Here is a 22,844-nt window from a genome sequence, read left to right as displayed (position 1 = left end):
TCTATCTTCACCTCTGTGGTGAGATCACAGCCCTATAATTCCTCTCTGGCTGACCCTGGTGGGCATACTGCCCGGGTGGGAGGGGGAAAGGTGAGTAAGAGAGAGAATCTGTTGGGAGCTGGAGCTGGTCTTGCTTCAGTTGTTCTTCACACACGACACACCTAGGTTCAGTTTCAAAGCAGTTTTTGGAAATCAACATGATTCATTAGCGATGCTCAGGCCTGGTCAGCGCATCAAGCTAGATTAGTCTTGATCTGATGAGTGTGGTTTCCACTGGACGGTTCATTTTAGAACTGGGGCTCAGTATCCAGTGCCCCTCAGCTCTTGTCTCTGTCTTTTGAAATGTTGTTGCTAAATCAATGCACATATGGTAAAATTACCTTTTCGAACCTCACAAGACCTTGGGGCTTCTGACCTCCACATCCTTTTGTCTGTTACTGTGATAATTTATGTTGATATTGGTTGTTTTATTCTCTTGGGCGTGATTATTCAGTAACAAGACCACTAATGGGATGTGTTTGAGAGTTTTCATCCATCACTTGGGTCTCTTGGTATCCAGACCAGGGGGCAGGCTATTTCAGGAAGGCTCTGATCTGAGTTAAACATTTTTGTCTGCCCTTTAATTCACTCGCACCGCTGAACTATTTGGTTGATGAAGTTGAAATACCTTTACTCTAGTCTTTACCCTGTCTCACATCCAGCCCAGCAGGGCTTCTTTGTTTTTAGTCCCTCTCTCCTCAAAGGCCAAGGTAGGTGTACAAGCAGTCACCTGTCAAGATTAATTAGAGCTTATGGCCGCAGATTGGTGACAAGGTATAATCCTGCTCACCACTGGCTTGAGACACAGCCTCCACAGTGACCTTGTGTTGGATTTCACATTGACTCTGGGACAGAAATAATAGGTGTGGCACACTTACACACCCACAACTGTGCAGCCCTCTTAATCCCCGGCACTATAACCAAACCCTATTGCACTCAGCAGATTATATTATTAGTAGGTCGCTCAATGCTTCAGAGGTCTCCAGTAGTCTGTCAGGCAGACTTACTGACCAAGCATGGTGTGCTTCGTAAAACAAGTAATACACTGTGGTTTTCTTGTAGCATTGGGCATTAAAGAATAGAAGAGATGGGTGGCTAAGAACAAGTGTGGCAGTGGTTTTAAAAAATTTATCAATACAATCTCAAACTCTCTCCCTCCTTCACTGTCTGTCTCTGTAATGCATCTATCAAGACTTGAGGAGAAAAAAACCCATCCACCCCAGAGATCACATTAGCTCTGACCCTATTTCTTTTGAAATGCTGACATGACATTTTATGAATACTTTGGAGAAAGTAGCCAGAAAGCTAAATGAGCCGTGAACTAATATCATCAGAAAATGCCATCATTTGTTGGTGGAACTTTTAGCCAGCTCTGAAATGCAATTTGGTGTCACAAATGGAACCACACCGGTTTGACAAGTTGAAATAAAGTTTCTCACGGGACTAACCTTCTTCAACTGACATTGTTAAAGCACTATTTCACTTTGGTGGAGCGTTTTAACTTTCAGCATGTAGTTCAGGGGCAGTCAGCTGCTAAATTTAGCTCCACTTGTTATCCACAGTCGCATTCAACCTTCAACATTGCATATTATAAAGAGGCAAAATGATTCCCTCAAATGCATGATCTGTGATGCATGCTGTAGAAATACTGTCCAGATCTACTCTTGCTTGTTTGTTGAGAGTATTATTGTGATCATTTTCAAAATTAGCATTGAAGTGTGAAGCCAACTACAGGTTACAGGAACCTTTGCACAAACGGAAAACAGATGGCTTATTGCATATTCATTGCAGCCTTTTCATCTTTAAGTCTTTAAATAATTTCAGTTCAGTCGACCATCACTAGTGTAGTGATGTACTGATGATCAAACATTTGCAGCTTGTTTGTCACCTCACCAACACATCAATAAACTTTATAAAGTAAGAATTTTTTCAAAGTGACCCTCAAGAGACCTTCATAAACTACAGACTTACAAACAAGACAAATAGCTCTGTGAGGTTGTATTTAGGCACAGCGATGCTTTGAGCTAAATGCTAATGTTAGCATGCATACAATAAAAATGTTAGAATTCTGATGTTCAGTCAGTAAAATGTTTATCCTGTTCACCATCTTAGTTTAGCGTGTTAGAATGCTAACATATGCTAATTAGCACTTAACACAAAGTACAACTGAGGCAGATGGGGATGTCAACACTATTTGCAGGTTTTTGGAACCAAAGGACAAATGAACATTTTAAGCTGATGATGGCGCTAGATGAAACGTTAGAGGTTCACATTATTATGATACATTCTTAGGGGGACATGAATTTACCAAATTTCCATGCAATTGACCCAACAGTTGTCGAGACATTTCTCTTAAATCCACAAAGGTTAACCTTATGGTGGCGCTGGGGAAAAGTCAGCAGTATTCATCCTATGGAAACCATGAATGATTACACAAAATTTCATGATAATCCATCGAATAATTGTCGACATATTTCAGTCCGGACTTATATCCGTAGTGGACCAACCGACACTACTATCCCTGGAAAATGGCACAAGATGGGTGTACAGCACTAGGGTACATTCCCCAGGCATTGTGTGTATAGAACTGTATTTTTCACTGTTGTTTTCTTCTGTGTTTTCCAGATCCTGGCAATTATCTCCATCCTCTTCATTGTGTTGTCAACCATTGCCTTGTCTCTGAACACCCTTCCAGAGCTGCAGGACACAGATGAGTTTGGTCACCCTACAGACAACCCACAACTGGCCCATGTGGAAGCTGTATGTATTGCCTGGTTTACCATGGAGTACCTGCTTCGCTTCCTCTCCTCCCCCAACAAGTGGAAGTTCTTTAAGGGTCCTCTGAATATTATCGACCTGCTGGCCATCCTGCCCTACTACGTCACCATCTTTCTGACAGAATCCAACAAGAGTGTGCTGCAATTTCAGAACGTCCGTCGAGTGGTTCAGATTTTCCGGATCATGCGGATCCTGCGTATTCTGAAGCTGGCTCGTCACTCCACAGGTCTTCAGTCTCTGGGCTTCACTCTAAGGAGGAGCTATAATGAGCTGGGCCTGCTCATTCTTTTTTTGGCCATGGGCATCATGATATTCTCCAGTCTGGTCTTCTTTGCAGAAAAGGATGAAGAGGACACCAAGTTCAAAAGCATTCCAGCTTCCTTTTGGTGGGCTACCATTACTATGACAACAGTTGGCTATGGTGATATCTACCCAAAAACTCTACTGGGAAAGATAGTTGGAGGTTTGTGCTGCATCGCTGGAGTACTGGTGATAGCCCTGCCTATCCCAATCATAGTGAATAACTTCTCTGAGTTCTACAAAGAACAAAAGAGGCAGGAGAAAGCCATCAAAAGAAGGGAGGCTCTAGAGAGGGCTAAGAGAAATGGTAGCATTGTCTCTATGAACATTAAAGAAACATTTGGCCGCAGTGTAGAGCTCATGGATGTAATGGTGGAAAATACTGAAGAAAAAAAGAAGGTGCATGATAATAATGTGTCTCCAACTCAACTGAAAGGGACACCCAAACTCAAGTCACAGATGAGCCCCAGCAACCCCACTAAGACTCTCGAATCAAGCTACCAAGAGCAGGCCAAGCCTTCTAGTAGCCCTCAACATCTCAGCGCACAGAAACTGGAGGAGATGTACAATAAGATGGCCATAGCCCAGTCACAACCCAACGTCAACAGCAATGAAAAAGGGCCACTGCCCAAAGCAGTCAGGCAGAGAGCTGAATTTGAGATGGGAAACATCCCCACTGAAGCTATCTTAAGCACAGCAGAGGCAGTTACAGACATGAGGAGCATGTCCAGCCTTGACAGCTTCATCAGCTGCGCCACTGACTTTCCTGAGAGCTCTCGCTTTTCCCACAGCCCTGTCAGCAACATGATAGGGAGGTTCAGCACCAACCCCAGCCTCGAGCCCACCATGGAGAATGAGCATGAAGGATCCCAGGGCACCACCACACCCCTGACAGGACCAGGCACCGAGCCCGGTTCTGACAGCTCCAAGGGTCTACATTTGAACAAGCCACTCAAAAGCCGCTCTCTCAAGGTCAACTTCAGAGATCGGGAGGATTCAGGGACAGGGGCCTTCTCAGACAGCTCGTCAGTCCAGAGTCCTGAGGTGTCTATCTACACAACTGCCAGTAACAGGACACCCAGCAAGAGTCCGGAGAATTTACCGCCCGTCATCTTCACGTTCCACGATGCGTCCATCAATAAATTCATTGATGCCGACACAGATGAGGAGGAGCACCTGAATGATGGTTCACGCACCAACCCTTCCCAAAGACTTCTGGAAAAAGCCAGCCCCAAAGCTGGCCATCACTCCAGCTTCCAGCAAGGGTCCAACCACATGGGGGGCCTGCAGAGGAAGCTCGGGAACAGCACACTGCCGCTAGAAGGGCAGGAGAACCATGTGGTTCAGGAGCTCATGCCACTTCAGGGAGCGAAGAGTCACCCTAACGCTTAAAGTTAGAATAAGTGAGAGACCACAGCACAAACATACAGGAGAGGAGGAAGTAAGGGACAAAAAGAAGCACAGTGAACTAAACTGAACTTCCCAAAAATATGAAAGTCACTGAAAACATTTTCAGGAATATTTAAAGAACTATAATGCAAAATGCTTCTCCCATGACAATAGAATCCTTGTGGACAATGGGGAAGATGTTTGTGTTTTGCTCTCTTGTTTCCTACCAAGGACTCCTGAATAAATTAATTAACAGCGAACTCTGATCTAAGAGGTTTTAAAAAGGGCAAGGAACACCTGTCTGATAACTTTTACTATTTATACATGAACATTGATACTTGCCCAGAATATCATCTAATAATCACAGCCTGGTTGTAAGAGTACAGAATATCGTTTTCATAAACAAAAACCTATTTTTCTGACATCCCAGGATACTACGTAAAAGCCACTATAGCAAAAGCTGTCCACTCAGTAGCAAACCACAGAGGGCATTGAAACATGGCAGTGACACTGGAAAACTCATTCAACTGAGATAGTTCAAGGAACTACGTTGTAGTGTGAAGGGGAAACTTACATTTTTCTTTAAATTATGGTTATACATGTATTATTATGGCATTACAACGGACCAAGTGTGTTGGGAAAATGTATAGTTTGCTTCCTTTACCTTCCTTCCTCAAAACTGGCCTTAGTTAATGTTGTCACCCATGTTTTATGTTTGTTTTTGTATTAGTGAGAAAGAGAGACAACACATACATATATAAGTTTATGCAATGATTATCTTTCATGTACAGTATATTTATTATTATGTAGTGTTCTTGGTCCCTTGTCTCAAGTGTGAACTTGAGGAGAATCAAGTCTATCAGTTTGTTTCCGTTCAGAGTTTAGTGTCTTGCTCGTCGATTTTTTTTTTACTGCACAAAATACATTTCGACAAAAGGGACACTGTGAGGCTGCATCCATCGATTTTCCTTCTTGTTCCCATTGTGCCCGACTGCTGGCAAGAGAGAGCACCTTAACATGATATTTTTTTCTTTATTCTTGTTCATTTACTTATTTTTGCTTGTTTCTAAATATCTCTGTGTGTCCCTCAGATTGGTGTAATTGGAGTTCATTTTGAATCTGGAGAAAATCAAGTCTTTTGTCATTTCAAAACTTTCTCAAAGGTGTTTCGGAGGAGCTATCATTCCTATTGTATCTGATAATCTGAACTTAAAAATAACATAAAATGACTCATGAGCATCACCATGGCTGGAAAGACAGCACTGAAAATCACAGAGATTTTCTATGTTGAACCTCCAGTTTTGTAGGAGTGTGAATATTGTACAACTACAAATGTAGAATATTACAAAAAAACATTTATTGTACAAGGTAAAGAATCTAAATAATTTATATTTTTAAGATATTTTCTAAAAGAACTGTTAGACAAATATATTGTGCTAATCTCATAGTTTTGCATTTCAATATATGTATTGCATTATTTTGATGGAGTTGCATTTATTAGATGATATACTGTAGTAGAAACATTTGTATTGTTTGCTACTGTCTCCCTGTAAATGTCTGTCCCTCTCTCCTTTGTGCAATGTGAAGAACCAAAGAATTGTTCTTTCTGATAACTCACACAGATGATAGTACGTTTTAGTGTTTTATCTCAATATGTTAGAAATGTAAGCATTCCTTTTCCAAACAGCAGATTTTGGCATATTTCAGGTGCTCATTCGGTACGAACATGTAAGCTGGATAGTGCACAGACAAGAGGACTGGGATCTGAAGGAGAAAGCTATTCACGGAGAATGCAAAGAATAGAGGGAGAAAATGAAGAGGCAACACAGCACTTTATTTTAAATCCATTTCTAAAGCTAATTGGATTATTTACACTCTGTGGATCGTCGCAAGTAGTTCGCCTCCAGAAATCCAAAACATTATACTCATCTGAGTTCACATGACATCTCTTACAAACATAAAGCCACCTTGAAGCAACAAACAGCTCGCCTCTCAGGCACACAAACAGCATGGAGGTAGACCTATACCTTGTGTTTCTGTAGACCACTTTAGTTCAACCAAATATCCTGCATCCTGCTTTTCTGTACGCACCTGACTCCAAATTGACTCCAAACATATGACCACTCTGGGTGTTGATCATCTGGTGTTCTCATGCCGTTTGTTACGTTAATAATAACAAGCATGGTTTTATAACATTAGGCTATGAACTTTACAACATATCATGCAAGCATGCTGCAAAGCATCTAGTTTGAGTAGTGAAAAAAGTATTTACAATGTTTGGTAGTTAGATATTTCCGTGCCTTTGCTTTCGAACTAACGCCTGCCCCGCACGCTGAATCTGTCGCTCTGCCCTGGCTAATGGAGCCCGAATGACAATTAAACAAAACTGTACAGGAAATAAACACACAGAGAATCAGGTATATTAGATATCCATAGCCCTCCCTCTAAGGTCTTTCCTGAGCACTTGCACTTAAATGCACCAGACGTTTACATGAAAAAGGGCCAATCCACAAAAACAAACAGGTGCAGACTCACTCGGCAGAGTGAACGACCACTGTTTCCATGGTGATGGTTAAGATGACTGGATGGCTCACATCTGATGCAAGGAAGTAGTCTAATTTGTCCACAGTCCTTAAAGACTATAGTACTGTTTACATTCTGTTCACGCATTCATTCATTCATCAATCATTCTTCTAATTCTCCCTCCTCACCTGTGGTCTCAGTCTGGTGAAGCCTGAAGACATGATTTGAACAGAAAACTGGATTGTGGGGCTTTCAGTCAGACTGTCACATCATGCCCATATTTCACTCTGTTTCATATTAACATGAGCACAGCAGAAACTAAGGGGCTGTTGCTTCTGTGTATGATGTGTATGTTCACTTCAGCTAACTACTCTCGTGGAGGGAGTGAGTGTGAAATGTGAATGGAATAGGAACAAGCTATGTGTGACAGAGAGAGCTGTGCAGCAGAGCTGCCGGTCTGGTAACAACTGACATCTCTAATGATGGCTGTAGCACGCCGCTCCTTCTCTTCATCTCCAACTTCAGCCTCAAATAACGCAATAACACAGACAAGAAGATCTTTCAAAACCTTACTCATGAGCTGTTCACTGCACTTTAGAGGTTAAAGCATTCCTTCAGACAGGACAATTGCCATCATAGTCTGTCATTGAGTGTGCATAATGTGGCTACGCAACTTAATCTAAGTTGCGTAGCCACATTATGCACACGGCACTCGTGTTTTTTCCATTACGAGATCGGCCTAGTGCTTGAGTCTTTTGTGCAGAATGACAGTGCAAAAATGGCAATGGCTTGAGGCATCCTTTTGAGGATGTGTTCATTTCTGTAATTCTAAAAATATCATCCCGGGCATGCAGAAGGAGGGCCCGGGACAGCAAGAAAGGCTCAGTTACAGCAGTGTCTTTGGTCAGATGGTGCCGTGGAGCTCTGAGGAACAAACGTTGTAACAAAAGAGTCTGGCAAAAGGGAGGCCACGGAGGCTTACAGTAAACTATACAAACAATCACTGGTGTGTGGGATTTGTTGCAGCCCAGCCCTTAACACTGACTTGTATAAATAAAAATGTCAAACTGACAAGTGGTCATATGACTTTTCACTCCTCAAGGCACAGAAGAAAAGACTAAATGAAAAGGGCGGGTGTCTTAGTGAAGAATGACGGTTCATTAACATTCATCACACAACCGTCAGACACACACACTAAACACTAATAACTCTTTGGTTTGGCCGCTCATTATAGTGGATTTCCTAACAAGCCATAGCCATATTACTCTTACTCCTCTGTTGGATGAATGTCAACAATGTCCTTATTGCTTTTTATATATTTTTTTTCTTGTTTTCTGAACTGCACTTTATTATTTTTCTGTATTAAATCCTTTCCTGTCTAGAGACCATGCAAATATAAATGTCAACATACAAAAGTACACATTGGTTCAAACACATTTTTCAAAAGCACAAGGTATAATGTCCCTAAGTATCAATGTCTTTAAGCACAATACGCCACACTAGAGGATTAAGCCAAATGCAGACACATAATTAAATTTTCAGAATCTTTCCCCTTCTTCAGGGAATAAATCACCTCTGTTCAGCTCACACAGGTCTGTACCTTGCCGTGTCTGGGGAAATGTTTGTTTTGTAAAGTTTCATACTTTGTACCAGTTGACTTTGTAGAATATGATCTTTGTGGTTTCCTGTTGTTCAACGCATGTAGCACAATTAAACTTTGAAACACAGAACTTGTAAATATCCTCTAAGACGCTATAGGAAAATGTCTATGATCAGCAATTTCAAAGCAATTTTCTCCTTTTACTGATTGATGCTTAATAAAAGACAATTATCCAGTGTTTGGTGCTACGAGCCTCACTTTTTTAACTGAAATGTGTTTTTTATAAACGCACTGCACTCATACTACAGGGATGTAATACAGGAGAGTGAGCAGTCAGATTGTGCAATGACCAAGCTTGCAGATTTTATACAACAGCACCCTCCAGTGTTAAGTTCTGTAAAGATACCCACTCCACACAAAGCCCAATAGTCATGTTGATACATGTGTGGTAGTTTTAAATTCTTGTTTTTACTACTAAGTGAAATATAACAGTAAAACAAGAAGATTACCTCCTAGATCAGGTCAAATGTTGACAGAGGTTCACTGTAACTGAACACTGCAACTGAGTGATGCTTCCACAGGGTGACCAGCTAAATGAGGAATAGTTTAATTTTATTTTTGAATTATAAAATGTATGGCTAAAACTAAAACATATTTTCAATATCACTTACTCTGTCTTTCTTCTTTTCAGGTTAATGGATTGTTTGGTCCATAAAATGTAACCTGTATTGTTATATGTATCACGTATTTACAATGATATGAAGAGAGAAAACACATTTAGCAAGCTGGAACCAGCAGATGTTGGTCATTTTTGATTAATAAAAGACTTAAATGATTAATCAGTTATCAAAATTTGTATAAATTTCTTTTTCGGGCCGATTTACTATATTATTAATAAATTAATTATTTTAGCACTATATAATGCCAATATTTTTCCACGATTTCAGTTCAGCATTGAGATTATAACAGCTGTTTCCTTCATAGGTTTTGCCTCTAAACATTATCCTAATTTGTTACACTGTGTCGTACAATAAATGAATAAAAATGAGTAAAATCTTATTAGATGGTTATCAGGAGGTGGTGATGGCGCATAGATAGGATGCTTGCCTTTGGTGTGGGAGACCTAGGTTCAATTCCCACTGTGAGGCATCCACCATTGTGTCCCTGAGCAAGACACTTAACCCCTAGTTGCTCCAGAGGCGTGTGACCTCTGACATGCATAGCAATTGTAAGTTGCTTTGGATAAAAGCGTCAGGTAAATGTAATCTATTTATGGTCCTTGGCATGTAAAGTTTTGACAGTGTCATTATCAGCCAACCATCCATCCATCCATCGTCAACCGCTTATCCTGCGTACAGGGTCGCGGGGGGCTGGAGCCTATCCCAGCTGGCATCGGGCGAAAGGCGGGGTACGCCAGTCCATCGTAGGGCATCAGCCAACCAGTCATGGATAAAATACTAATATTTAATACTTAAATATCATACTTAACAAAAGTAGTTTACTGTTGTCAATTGTTACTGAGGTGAAGATCTTACATAAAAGCCAAACACATCTCAAAGTGAAAGTTACTTTTTTTTTTCTTTTTTTTTTACAAAAGACTTCAGGTAACTGTAAGAGCACAAGCGCAAACTTACTGTGAATGCATTGCCGAAATCAAAACAGAATTAACTTATGACATTAATATTTATTAAAAGAAGACTATTTAGTTTATAGACTGTGAGTATAAAGGTTAAAAGAAAACTTCTTTAAGTGACTCTAGAAATAACTTTTAAACCGTGCCCTTTGTTATTTCTCCTCACTATGTTTTGGCATTTAAACACTCAAGATGGCTCAGAAAAGTCTGCAGAAAGACAATAATTAGAGGCTGGTCTTGTCTGACTCAGAATTCACTGCACTGTCTCTTTGACAGAAAAGGAGTCACTGCAAAATCCTGAGACTCAAAAACAAAAACAAAAAACAGAACTGTAGCGTATTTCAACTACATTGCTCAAAGCCATGTTTACCTTTTAAAGCACAGGTTTATATTTTTTTCACTTCTTTTTTCCTTTGATCCCTGTAATCATTCTTCCTCTCCATAGTCTACTGGTTGTGAAGATCCCTACACTGTAAACCCAAGTAAGTTAATATTACTCAAAAAAATTTGTGGAAACTGATTACCTCAAACTTTTATAGTAGTGGTAATAATATTTTTGAGTAAACCTTAACTTAAAAATAATACAATTAAAAAGAATAAATAAATTACACCGATTCACTGATGCTTATTAACATTACATTACACTTATTCTTTACTCAATAAATGTAATTGTGCACAACTTATATGCTGAGGGAAATCTACTCAAAACAAATTTATTGTGATAGAGTCAAATACTAATGGAAACTCGTCAACTTGAAATTTACAAAATGCCCCTTTTCAGAAAGTGAAAAATACGAATGAACTCCATTATTACAATTAAAGTTCCATTTATTAGCATCAAAACCTTAATCCGTAATTTCTACATTTAACAGACACATCTTGCATAAGGCACATCTTGCATAAAGCTGAATAGACAAAAATTTTGATAATCAATTTGTTTTCATTCTTTTTTGCAATAATGTTGAACATTATCAATTTCCAGATTGTTAATGAGATTTTTTGGTGTTAATTGATAATAACTTGAATCTCTTGAGCTAAATAAAATTTCCTTTTACTGCTGACTTTACTGTGTTTTGTGGAAAAAGCTATGCATAATTTTATTCCATCAGCAGCACTTCTACTTAATATAAAAGGGAGCTTTAAATGTGGAGTTTTATGGAATCATAAGCAAATAAAGATAGCTAATCAAGATTGTTTAAAATAAGAAGCCCCACACTATGTAAATTTTTATGTCAGTCAGACTAGGTAGTAGAACAATATCAAGGTTTCTGCAGGTTTCACCTGGACTTTTTAAGACCATTATGAATGAAATTTAAAACCTATATCACGACTTAAAAAAAGAAACGCACAAAGGAAATGCAGTCACAAAATTACTTGCAGAGTAAATCAATATATTCAAATTAGGGTTGAGTGAGGTCTACAAAATTGGCATTGGATGATGTCAACACCCTGCGATGGACTGGCGACCTGTACAGGGTGTACCCCGCCTTTCGCCCAATGTCAGCTGGGATAGGCTCCAGCCCCCCCCGCGACCCTGTACACAGGATAAGCGGTTGATGATGGATGGATGGATGGATGATGTCAACAATGAAACACCGGAATGGACGATGACATTGATAAGCTACGTAATTAACAAGCTGGCATGAGGTGTCTTTTTGGACACTTATAAAACTTAACCTACTGCTGATGGATAAACTCAGGGGAGAAGACAGGGAGACAATAATAAACTACACCCCAAATGCTAAACTTGCAAAATAAGTCTACTGGGGTTGAATTCTAACCATTAGATCTGGGAAAATTCATTTGGTTAGTTTTGATGCTCTCCACAGTGATTTTATATTCATTGCGCAGCACCAATCTGTTTTGAGCCTCACCACCTTATAATGGCAGGAAAACACATGACCTCAGAATCATTACAGATAGGATTAGCCATGTTTTCCTTTTGTGTCTTAATTTACTGCTTTATACATTTGTAGAAATTAACATAAATAGGCAACATGAGAACCACCTCCCTTCTGTATTTTTACAAGCATTTAATTTGTACATCAAAATCCAAAAGAATAATCCCCTCATTAGCTTAAAAGGACTAACTTTAGTTTGCACCCATAATTTGCTTTAACGTTACTAACCTCAGCTCCTCCGTGGTCAACACCGTCCTTTCTTTTTAATGTAACTATTGAGATGTACAACAGAGGACAGAGCTGTAATCTGACAACTTGATGCTGATCTTATGCGGAGGGCTAACTTTCACCGTCACTTTCTGCCGCTCACATTCGCTCATCCTTTGAACGAGGAGAGGGAGGCAGCCATGCGTTGAGTGTTACTGTAATTTACTGAAAATCACTGACGATCATGTGAAATTTTAATAGCGGCGCTCATTCATTAAGCAGCAACAGTAGGCTTCAAATATGTTGCTAGAGACTGCTTTTTAGCCCTAAGATCTGTTTTTCCATCCAAGAACCGATAAGGTTGCACTTCCCCATAGCTGAAGAATAAATCCGTTTTATATCTGTGGTACAATCCGAAAGAGACTTGCGGCAATAACACGAAAGCTGCCTGTTGGTCTTTGTAGTCGTAATACAGCGAATTATATTTAAACTGATTTGGACCAGAGACAGAAAGAACTACACCACCAGGGGAGGAAAAAACATTCTTGAGCGCTGCGGGGTCATTTCAATAGGCATTAGAGGTAGCGTTACATGGACGTTGGAAAATTAATACCCGTTTAAAATTATTTAAGACCTACAACACAAACTTCAGCGAATTTAAGACTTTTTAAGGCCTTTTTTTTTATTTTAGACTTTTTAAGACTGCGGAAACCGCGGAAACCCTGCAGGACGTCTACCTGACAGGTGCTGTTATCAGAGCAGCTAATCTGGAGGTCCGAGTGACAGAAAGTGATGGTGAATCTCAGAGGAGGTAAATATTCTCTGTGTCAGGTAATAAATGCTTCAGCTTCTACAGACCAACAAAAGTCTGTTCCCAAACGGCTGGAGAAGTGAAGCAGGTTAACAAACATCTCCCTTTCAGAATGGAAGCTGAGCAGGAAGCTAACAGAACGTCTTTTAGTTCAATTTATAGAAAGTAAGGAGCAGCTGTATTTCATTCCAGCCTACCTGTCCAGCTGAGAGAAAAGAGGTGTACTGAACATCCATGGGGTACCATATTTGGGTCACACATAGCGACTTAGCAATCACAAGGTAGCCCCACCCTAAAGCCTCCCCTGCTTTCTGGTATATTTTTTCTCTAAATTGGACCATAATTTACTAAATGAACATCATGCTGTGTTGAAGACGACTAGCGACTGAGACCATAAACTCATTAGGAAAGTGTTTACTGAGGTAATAAATCAGCTGAGAAGTAGCCACATTTTCTCAGGGACACATTGGTGAACGTGTCACAATCTGGAATTAAACCCGTGTCTCTCACAACAAAGGCATGTGTCTTATCCGCTGTTACATCACCACCCCCAGAGAAACAGACAAGTCCATCCACAGCCACCTTTCACTTTGGCTTAAGTGGACTGCACCAGGAGTGTCAGTGTCAGTGACCACAGTGAGAAGTGTCAGCAATGTCTTGTTCATCTTTGATCTGCAAAATACAAACAGTCCAATTATGAGGATAATTATAAAAGAAAGCTAGCACTGCATGCTCACTTAAAAGCATATTTTTTTATTTTTTCCAAGCCTGTCTTGATACAATACTCACATGCCAAAATGTTAAGAGTTACTGGTGGCCGTTATGATTCCTTCTGTCTATACTGACTCTATAATGCTTTCTTAATCTGACTTAACTTTAAGAGAATGAGGACAAAAGTCTAAAGTTCATTATCAGACTTCAACAGTCTGACTTAGACAAGCCACAAAACATATCGTAAATATTTTTAGAAGTTAGTCTTTGTGTGTTTACTTGCTGAGGTGCAGCAGTGGGACACTTCCTTCCAACAGTAAACCTACACAATGACCTAACAACAATATCCATTTAATTTTTTGACTAGACTGCTTAAGCCTTATTTAGCTTCAACTAAACTTAGTCTCCTTAAATCTTGTGTCCTCACATGGGGAATTTAGGTTTTGAGATCCAAGCACCGTATACTTCATTCTGCTCAACTTAGACCTATTGTCCTCATTAGTGGGCAGTTGCCTGTGCCATAGGGTCACTTGCCATCCATCTTCTGATGTCTGTTTCTTCTTTGTTACACATTGGGTACACATTCTCATTTCTTTTCTAAAAGTACACCCTGTTCAAAGACAATGCTACTAATATAAATACACACAGAATCAAAGCCCAGGTCTTGGAAGGTTTGGGAAACATTTTTTCATGAAAGGAGAAGAGTGGATTTGTCCCTAATTTCTAACAATTTGGCAATGTCTATGAAGGGGATGCTAATAGCCAACACTAACCAGACTAATTGTATAATATTTCATCATTTACCTTCTATCTGAAGCAACATTCCCACACCAACACAGACCCATGTGTTTTTTCTCAACAGTGCCATTTTTGGTCTGAACAGGGTTGAGACAGAATTTCAGTCAGGTACTAAATAGTTTAAGAACCATAAAAGGAGTCTTTCAACCATCTCATCATAAGTTTAAAACAGCCTTTAACAAAGCCTACAGTGAAAAATGTTTACACTTAATGCTGTAATAGCTCTACAGTTTTCTCGGCTTTTGATTGCCGCCAATCATTTCTGAAAGAAATCTATGAGAATTTTAAATTGCTAAATATACAAGTCAAGTCAGGGCTAAAATATCTTCTTTCATGTTAAAATGTCATCCACTGTTAAATGTTGCTGACTCCAGTTCTAGCAATGTAGTATTTTTTTATATCCTCAGTATGTCTGATTAGCAAGCCAGTAATTGATAACATACCTTGGATAGCTGTAGTGCCACTCAATACTGCGAGAGCAAATATAACAAACAATATAAAGATTTCCCATTAGCCCAGTCAACAAGAACATCGATCAAATGCTGATTTTCTTAAAAAAAAAATACAATATTTTATAATTTATTTGACTCACCAATATCAGAGCTGCTTTAGCAAGTCAGGTGATTATGGGCATGATGAAATTCCTTCAGCAGCACTCTCTACAGTCCTTAATGGGCACACAATATATGAACACCAACTTTTGATTAGTTTACAAACTAAAGGCCACGTAATCACTTCTCACAAACATGTGATATGGACAGAGATTATTGTTGTGATAAATGTATTTAGTCTTTAAGACTTAGTTACCAGTTTATTTGGTACATCTAGCTAAATTTAATGCAGTCTAATCCAATGTTTTTGCAAAAAATCCTCCCTGTGTCTGCAATATAAGGGCTGAGGGGTTTATTAGGTTCACCCGATAAAATGAAACACGAAAAATCAGCCATGCATCAACACTATTTTAGGATACATCTTACCGAGATGTCTTTGAAGCTCGAGGAAACTCAGCGCTCAGGTACACTTGAGAGGACAGATATAAAGTTAAATATAAACATATTAAATACTTATGATACAAACATAATAATTACACAGTTCCAACTGATCTGACTTGAAAATCAGATTTAACCTATATCAGTGAAACTAGGCTGTACATTGTTCCACATTATGAATGTTTTTACTCTTTGAGGAACCGTACATCTTACTACAAACACTGCATTCACAAACTGCTAATTAACTTATATGAAGGCAGAGTTTGACTGTCTCCACAGTGATGGACTAAAGTAACGTTAACCAGCAGTTCAGTGCAAAGTGAACATTAACGTTACCTCATTGTGTTAGCCAGCTAACTTTAAGTAACGTTAACATTACTGCGCCTGAAAACAGAACATTTTCACTTACCAGACCAAAGCGCATGTAATAAGGAGCAGCCCCAGATGAAAAATCATAAGTGTTGACGACTGTCTGGAAAAGTTTGAGCCACTGGTGATACCTTACGTTAGCTTACGTTAGCTAACGGTTGCTAACGTTAGCGTTACAGGAACGCGGCAAACTGACTCCACATACTGCCTCCGGTCATCCCAGTGGGTTATGAAATAAAGTCACAGAACAGAAAAGAACACTTTCACAGCGCTGCAAAGAAAGCTGGATTCTCTGCTGGAACAGTTTTTCAATCAACATTGTGTTACCCAATCAGCTGCAACACATTTAGAAACACAGCTGTGGTTAAAAATGCAGTAAAAATCAGCGCGCTTGCATGCACAGCTGTGTGTTCAAGGCACCACTGTTTCTGTTAAATAAATAAATGTTTTGCTACCTTTTGTCAGCTGAATTCAGCCTTGATCCAATGGTGACGTCAAGGTCCTCCAGTCACACTCACGCCACGCCCCCTTCATATTACAGCATCATATGGAGCTAAAATTTCGTGACGTACAGCTCGGACGTCATCGGTCACGTGGAATGGTCACACATATAAGCGGCAACACGCGCTTTGTTAAAGTAAAACAAGCTTCGACGTTGTGTATCAAACGTCCCGTCATTGGACTATGGTAAGTCTCTCCTACTTATTAAACCGTTGTTTTGTATTTTAACAGAAGCAGTGTTGTAGAATAACTTCATATTGATGTTCACTATAAACTCCAGCTGTCTGGTTTTACCTTTAAACAGAATTCCGAAGGGCTAACGTGACCGAGTTGATGGCTAGCTTAAATGTGCCATTAAATTGAGAAGCTACTAGTTATTGTCAAACTAGACCGTGTTGGCAGGAGGTAATGTTAAGATTGTCATCGTGGAAGAGTAATTTTGTTGTAATATTTGGAATCTTCCATATATTAGTTAAAATGTCAGAGTCAACGTGTGAGGAGTTGGCTAATGTTAAACAAGCTAACTAGCTAAACTAACGAACAATTCGTGGGCATTCATGCTGGGACGTAAGTGTCTTTGGCAGTCTTGTTAGCTAGCTTTGTTGATGCTTGTATGTTGTTCCTGAAATGTAAGTTGCTTTGGATAAAAGTGTCTACCAAATGAGTAAATGCACATTGATGGGTGTCAGTTTAAATTGAATGCAGGTCTCTCACACCAAAGGCATGTGTCTTATCCACTGATCCTCAACCAATAAGTATGCTCATTACTGTATGTAGACTTCTTTAACAAGTTTAGCTTTTGAGTGTAGTTTACTCAAAATCTTACTCTACTTGTTATTCACAGATGTAATGTTCCAAAATTAAGTGGAATTGCATATTTCTTTATTGGAAAATTATTACATTTTACACCCTGCGAAAGCATGTTTTAATCCCCATGGACATTTTTATTTATTTTTTTATTGTTTCTAAATGTACCTGCTTTGCACCTGCCTCGACTTCTCCCTTCACTCACACACACCTTTATCTCTGGTCTCTCACTGCAAACACACCGGCTTTCCCCGCCTCTCTGTCTCCCTGTCTGTTCCCCTGAGTTTCTCCATCAGCAGTAGGTTATGTTTTATAAAGACACAGAGACACAGACACAAAACTCATAATTCTTCTGGATATTTCCACCCATGGTCCTTTTCCACGGCAGCAGGTGCACCACATGCCAGCTTGTTAATTACATAGTATATTAATGTCATCGTCCATCCCAGTGATTCATTGTTGAAATTGTCCAATGCCAGAGTGTGTGTGCACTAAATTAAATGGAGTTTGGTACAAACAGTAACTGCATTAGTTTAAAGGCCTGATCAGAATCTCGGTGACGACTCAGGGCTAGTTGGTGAACTTATTTAATTGGCGAGCTAACTAACGGCTAACATGCTAACCACTGCTGAGTAGGGATGGGGCTCGAGACCCGGTTCTAAAAGGACCCGGTTCCAAAATTTTCTTTTGGGGGGGGGTGCTTACAGACTCCTGGGCCCCCGTTAATGTCTGTGTCCCAGGCCCAGTGAGGAGATGGTCCTGAGTCCTCCCTGTTACCCCAAGGACCAGTTCACCACCAGCATCCTGAGACACTGGCTGTCCAATTTACAACAACATGCCCAGCTGATCAAGAACCACCAGCCCCGCAAGAGACAGAGGTGAGGACGGTCTCTGGGTACCTGTTGAACAGCGGTTGTGTCTCCGTCCTCAGTCTTTGCAGTTCCAGCAGTAACCTGGCTCAGCTCACCCTGAAACAGATCTTGGAGCTCATGGACAACCTGCGGCTGAGCCTGAGCAACACCAAGAACAGCTGGGGAGGAGACCAGAAAGCAGGGGAGGCTTTAGGGCGGGGGCTACCTTGTGATTGCCAAGTCGCTAGCTGTAACCCTAACATGGTACCCTGTGAGGGACCAAGCTGTCAGGCATGAGGAGTCAGAAAGTAAGTTTCCAAAAAATATTTTTTTTTATTTACGAAACAAAACAGAAAATTGTGGGCCCATACAAGAGGTCAACTAAAAAGAACTTAACTCAGGTAACATAACCTTAACATAAGCTGAACAAAACAGACCTAACAAGACTGAGACATGGGGGGAAAATTGCCCCTAATGTGGGACATTTTATGTTTTTCAGACTTCTGTACCATATTGCGACGTGAAGCCAATGTATTAAATCAACACCCAATACCATTTTAAAAACCTCAGGATGTTTCCTAATCAAAAAGAGAAAATACAGATAACACATTCCTAAAGGAAATGCCAGACATATGCTCTCTGAGTGCAAATTCTTTGAGACAATCGCCGACTTCCTAATGTGGGACAGGTGTGTCCCTAATGTGGGGCCAAAATCAACTTGAAGATAGAAGATCTTCTTTCTTCTTCTGAAAGGTCTATGGCCAAAATCAACTTGATTCATGTAGAATATAAAAATCTTAATTTATTTATAATATTGGTTATGGATGGATTAAACATGAATAATTGAACACCATCAGACAAATACTCCAATGATAGTTTTGATGCCTTTATTATAAAGATATTAAGCAACTGTTGTCACAGGCCTGTTATTTAGATAGAAGAGACGAAGAATAGAGTTAAATGCTCAGAATTCCTGACTGTTCTCTAGTTCATTTTATTTAACAAACACATACAACCACAACAGGCATAGCCTAGGCCTATTTGAAGGAACTATATAAAATCTTGTGACTTGCTAAAAAAAAACAATCCACCATCATCTTCTATAAACCCATTGTTCTCTGCACAGCTTTCATGGAACCAACGTTAACAGATTGCACAAGAAAGCCAGTCCTCTGTGGCCTTGGGGTCCTTTGTGTTACCATATGAATGCTGGCAGATAGCACAAGCTTCCTGGTTCACCTGTCTAGTTTTCTCTGTAGTTTTCTTTTTTCCCTTTTTCTTTTCCCGTCTCTCTTTGACGAAGGAAAAGTGGACATCGCTAGTCAAATCATAGGAAGGAGGCTTTGCCCTCTGGGGGCTGGTAGTTGGCCGTTCTCTGACAGGAAGGGTGATCAGTGGTTTAAAGGAGACATCTGGCTGTGTCACCACTTTGACTTATTCTGGTGCAGGAGGGGGCACATCTGGTTCCACTGGAGTCTCTCCAAAGGATCGCTCAGAAGTTTGTGATGGCATGAAAAGATTGTTGCTGTTCTTGGCCGGGTTGAATGGGAATATCCCTGACCCATGGACTCCAGCCTGGGCATTTGATTGTGTAGCAGCTTCCTTCCAGGCCTTGGAAACAGAGGTATAAACAACTCTTGCCTTTGAATATGATGAGCGTGGGTCCATACCCACCAGCCGCATTGATGCTGGCAAGACAGGCCTTGGTCTCGCCCTTCTCAGCACCGGTAACCTCAAAACTAGGTGACCCAAGCTCAGCAACCACCCTAATTGACAGGAAGTGGTCCTGGAGCCCTGTTTCATCAGTTCCATATATGGTCGGGAGCATTCTCCAACCCCAGACTCTCAGTCGTAGTTTTATATTTGTTAAACCAATCTTTCACCACAGTGGGGTTGAACCCTGCAGCCCTCGAGGCTGAGGGCACCTCTGGTTTTCGGATACTCAGGTTCTTGTTTCTTTTCAAGAAATCCCAATCCAGTTTCTGTATTTCCACCATCATAAGGGGGAATCCTCGTTTCTAATGTACATATAACTTCCGCCAGCTCAGCTTCATCCTCCAGGTTAATAAGTGGTTTCCTTCCAATTGTGTGGTGAAAGTGGCCATTCCCTTTCACCACATTGCCTTTTGCTCTGCGATGGAGAGTTGATGTAGGCACATTCCATGCCCTGGCCAACAGTCTTAGCTGAGGGACCCCACCATCTTCAACGATCTTCCTATACTCCTCTAAGGCTCCTTTCATCCTATCCTGCCTCCACCGATTCAGTTTCTTTCTCTTATCCTTTCCCTTATTCTGCCTCTTGTTGTGCTTCTGACAATCTCTCCGTGTCTTTCTCAGCTTTGCCATTTTGATCTGAAACACGTCATTAATAATGAAATGCATAAAATAAAGTGGAATGGTTTCAAGTTTTTAAAGTCAGAGCTATTTTTTCATTTTAAGACACCTATCTTCACACACTCACAACCAAAAATAGCCTTTAAACCGCCATCTCCCAAAGAACAAAAAGTTCCCATGACCCTAAACATCTGTAGTAACAGCCTTCTAATATTACATAACAAAACTACACACCTGTAAATAACCATTTTTGTCCCACTAACCATGCCCCACCACACATTTTTGACTGACCGATGTACTTTCCAATTGTCCCACATTAGGCTAATCATGCTGTCCCACTTTACGAAACCGCATTTCCTAATCTGGGACACTAGGAAATTTTATAAAAATAGAAAATATATAGTTTACACATACAAAGTTATAGTATTTTTTGATGGAAAAACATTTCATAACTGCATTGGGCCAAAAATTTGCATGATTGTTTGGTTTAAAATGTATTTATACTCCTTAATAAGTTTGTCAAAAGTCTGTCACTAACCTTTGGGTGGTCGTCACACAAAATGGTTCCGGTTTGATAATGGCTCCACCCTCATTTATGACTGGACATTTGAGAGGTGGTGTGAATTTGAAACATGACACCACAGGTTTGGCTAAGCCAGAGTCTGATTGGCATTCATGTATTTATGGGGGACCTACACACACACTAGACCTTAGATGTCCCTCATTAGGGCAATTCACCCTATATAGTGGCTGATCAGACCCTAACCCCCAGCAGTAACTCCCCAGGAACTGGTAACTCAAAAGAAAAGGTATTAGTTTCACAGAACATAACTTAAAGATGATGAACCTGAAATTAGCTAAATTGACAAAGCTAACTAAATGTGTGCACCCAAATAACTATTAAAACTGTTTTTAAAACTAAAGTGTGTGTCCAGTTATTTTGTATGGGGAAAAAATATATATATATATATATTTTTTATTTTACCAGGAAAGAAATCCATTGAGATTTTTAATCTCTTTTACAAGGATGTCCTGGCCAAGATGTGACAATATGTAATGTGCTCAAAACAAATGAAAGAGTTACCATCGTGAATTATTTCCATGTGTGGCTGCTAGTGCGGCCATCACATACCCCATGGATGTTCAGTCTGTGTTCAGGACAGAGCTGAACACCTCTTTTCTCTCAGCTGCACAGGTAGGCTGGAATGAAATACAGCTGCTCGTTACCTTCTATAAATTGAACTAAAAGACGTTCTGTTAGCTTCCTGCTCAGCTTCCAGTCTGAAGGGGAGATGTTTGTTAACCTGCTTCACTTCTCCAGCCGTTTGGGAACAGACTTTTGTTGGTCTGTAGAAGCTGAAGCATTACCTGACACACCGACACCGTACTTTTACTCCCAGAATATTTTGGTCCTCCGAGATTCACCGTTACTTTCTGTCATTCGGACAATCAAAAACTCTGACCTCCAGATTAAAGGAGCTGCTCTGATAACAGCACCTGTCAGGTAGACATCCAGGGTTTCTGCGGGGTTTAAAAAATAAAAATAAAAAGGCCTCAAAGTCTTAAATTCGCTGAAGTTTGTGTTGTAGGTGTTAAAATTTTTTAAATGGTTAGGCTATATATTTTCCAACGTCCATGTAACGCTACCTCTAATGCTCATTGAAATGGCGCTCGTTAATGATTTTCAGTGAACTACAGCAACACTCAACGCATGGCTGCCTCCCTCTCCTCGTTCAAAGAATGAGCGAATGTGAGTGGCAGAAAGTGACGGTGAAAGTTAGCGGAGGATAAGATCAACATGAGGTTAAATTAAAGAAGGACTGTTGACCACGGAGGAGCTGAGGTTGGTAATGTTAAAGCAAATTAGGGATGCAAACTAACGTAAGTCCATTGAAGCTAATGAGATTATTCTTTTGGATTTTGATGTACAAATGAAATGCTTGTAATAATACAGAAGGGAGGTGGTTCTCATGTTGCCTATTTATGTTAATTTCTACAAATGTATAATGCAGTAAATTAAGACACAAAAGGAAAACATGGCTGATCCTATCTGTAATGATTCTGAGGTCATGTGTTTTCCTGCCATTATAAGGTGGTGAGGCTCAAAACAGCTTGGTGCTGCGAAATGAATATAAAATCACTGTGGAGAGCATCAAAATTTCAAGTTTACTAGTAGTAATTTTGCTGAGTGAGTTTCCATTAGTATTTGAGTTTAAATTGTGCACAATTACATTTATTGAGTAAAGAATAAGTGGAATTTAATTTTAATAAGCATCAGTTAATCAATGTAACGTAGTATGCGG

General features: G+C 40.0%; 1 protein-coding gene across 1 annotated transcript in view; it reads left to right on the top strand.

Moving 5' to 3' along the window:
* The window catches only part of LOC119886966 (potassium voltage-gated channel subfamily B member 1-like), a 37,248-nt gene extending 28,389 nt beyond the window's left edge, over positions 1-8,859 (top strand). The window contains exon 2 of the mRNA XM_038697983.1: positions 2,665-8,859. Within this exon, the coding sequence (XP_038553911.1) occupies positions 2,665-4,509 (1,845 nt within the window). The 3' untranslated portion in view covers positions 4,510-8,859. The remainder of the gene's footprint in view (positions 1-2,664) is intronic.
* The last annotated feature ends 13,985 nt before the right edge of the window (positions 8,860-22,844 follow it).

This window comes from Micropterus salmoides, unplaced genomic scaffold (assembly GCF_014851395.1).
Source record: "Micropterus salmoides isolate LMB-PRFRI ecotype aquatic unplaced genomic scaffold, ASM1485139v1 Ms_hic_scaffold_4, whole genome shotgun sequence".
Classification (NCBI taxonomy): Eukaryota; Metazoa; Chordata; class Actinopteri; order Centrarchiformes; family Centrarchidae; genus Micropterus; species Micropterus salmoides.
This window is presented reverse-complemented; position numbering and strand designations above follow the sequence as displayed.